The sequence below is a fragment of the Calidris pugnax genome, unplaced genomic scaffold (assembly GCF_001431845.1).
Source record: "Calidris pugnax isolate Ruff unplaced genomic scaffold, ASM143184v1 scaffold145, whole genome shotgun sequence".
Classification (NCBI taxonomy): domain Eukaryota; kingdom Metazoa; phylum Chordata; class Aves; order Charadriiformes; family Scolopacidae; genus Calidris; species Calidris pugnax.
Window position 1 is genome coordinate 492,925 of NW_015090939.1, and position 764 is coordinate 493,688.

Here is a 764-nt window from a genome sequence, read left to right on the forward strand (position 1 = left end):
GGGGTTTATTGGGGGGCCGGGCTCCCCTCCATTTACTGCTGCTGTGCCACGCCTGGGCTCTGCCCCCCCCTCCGCGGGAGGCTCAGCCTTTGCTGCCCACCCGTTTGCCCGCACCCTCGGGGCAACTCGCCCTCCGTTTGGCAGCTTTCGGCCGGGCCGTGGTTCTCCGTCTCCGCCCCGACGCCGCTTTTTTGGCCCCTCGCCTTCGCCTCCAACGTTTGGGGGGTCGGAAACCACCGGGACGCGGTCCCCCCCGTCGGGGTTGCTTCTACGCCGGAGCCGTCGAGGGGAACCCCGACTCCCCCGCCGTGCTCAGCCGTTGCGGAGGAGGGCTCCGAGCCGCTTTTCTCCTCGACGGGGCGGCTTATGAGCTCCAACCCCTCGGGCATCCTTGGCCGGGACCCCCATGGAGACGCCTGCACCGCCTCCAGCGCCGGGCCGCCCCACCGGGAGCTCACCCCCCGGCCCCCGCCACCGCCGCCCCCGGTCCCCCGGAGCCGCTCCGTCGGGCCAAGCGCTTCGTGTCCCAGGCGCGGTACGTGGAGACGCTGCTGGTGGCTGATGCCTCCATGGTGAACTTCTACGGGGAGGACGTGGAGGTAAGGGCTTGGTTGGGGTCCTCTCTCTCCTTCTGTCCCCGCTACCCCTCCATCCCTCTGTCCCCTCTCTCCCCATTGCCCCTCCATCCCTCCTTCCTCTGTCCCCATTGCCCCTCTTACCCCTCTCTCCCCACTGCCCCTCCATCCTCTGTCCCCTCTCTCCCC

The 764-nt window shown here is 70.2% G+C and overlaps 1 protein-coding gene across 1 annotated transcript in view; it reads left to right on the top strand.

The window, feature by feature from the left end:
- Positions 1–23: 23 nt before the first annotated feature.
- Positions 24–764, top strand: part of ADAMTS8 (ADAM metallopeptidase with thrombospondin type 1 motif 8) — a gene marked incomplete at its 5' end in the record, with an annotated part of 40,445 nt that continues 39,704 nt past the window's right edge. The window contains one exon of the mRNA XM_014951820.1: positions 24–599. Within this exon, the coding sequence (XP_014807306.1) occupies positions 24–599 (576 nt within the window). The remainder of the gene's footprint in view (positions 600–764) is intronic.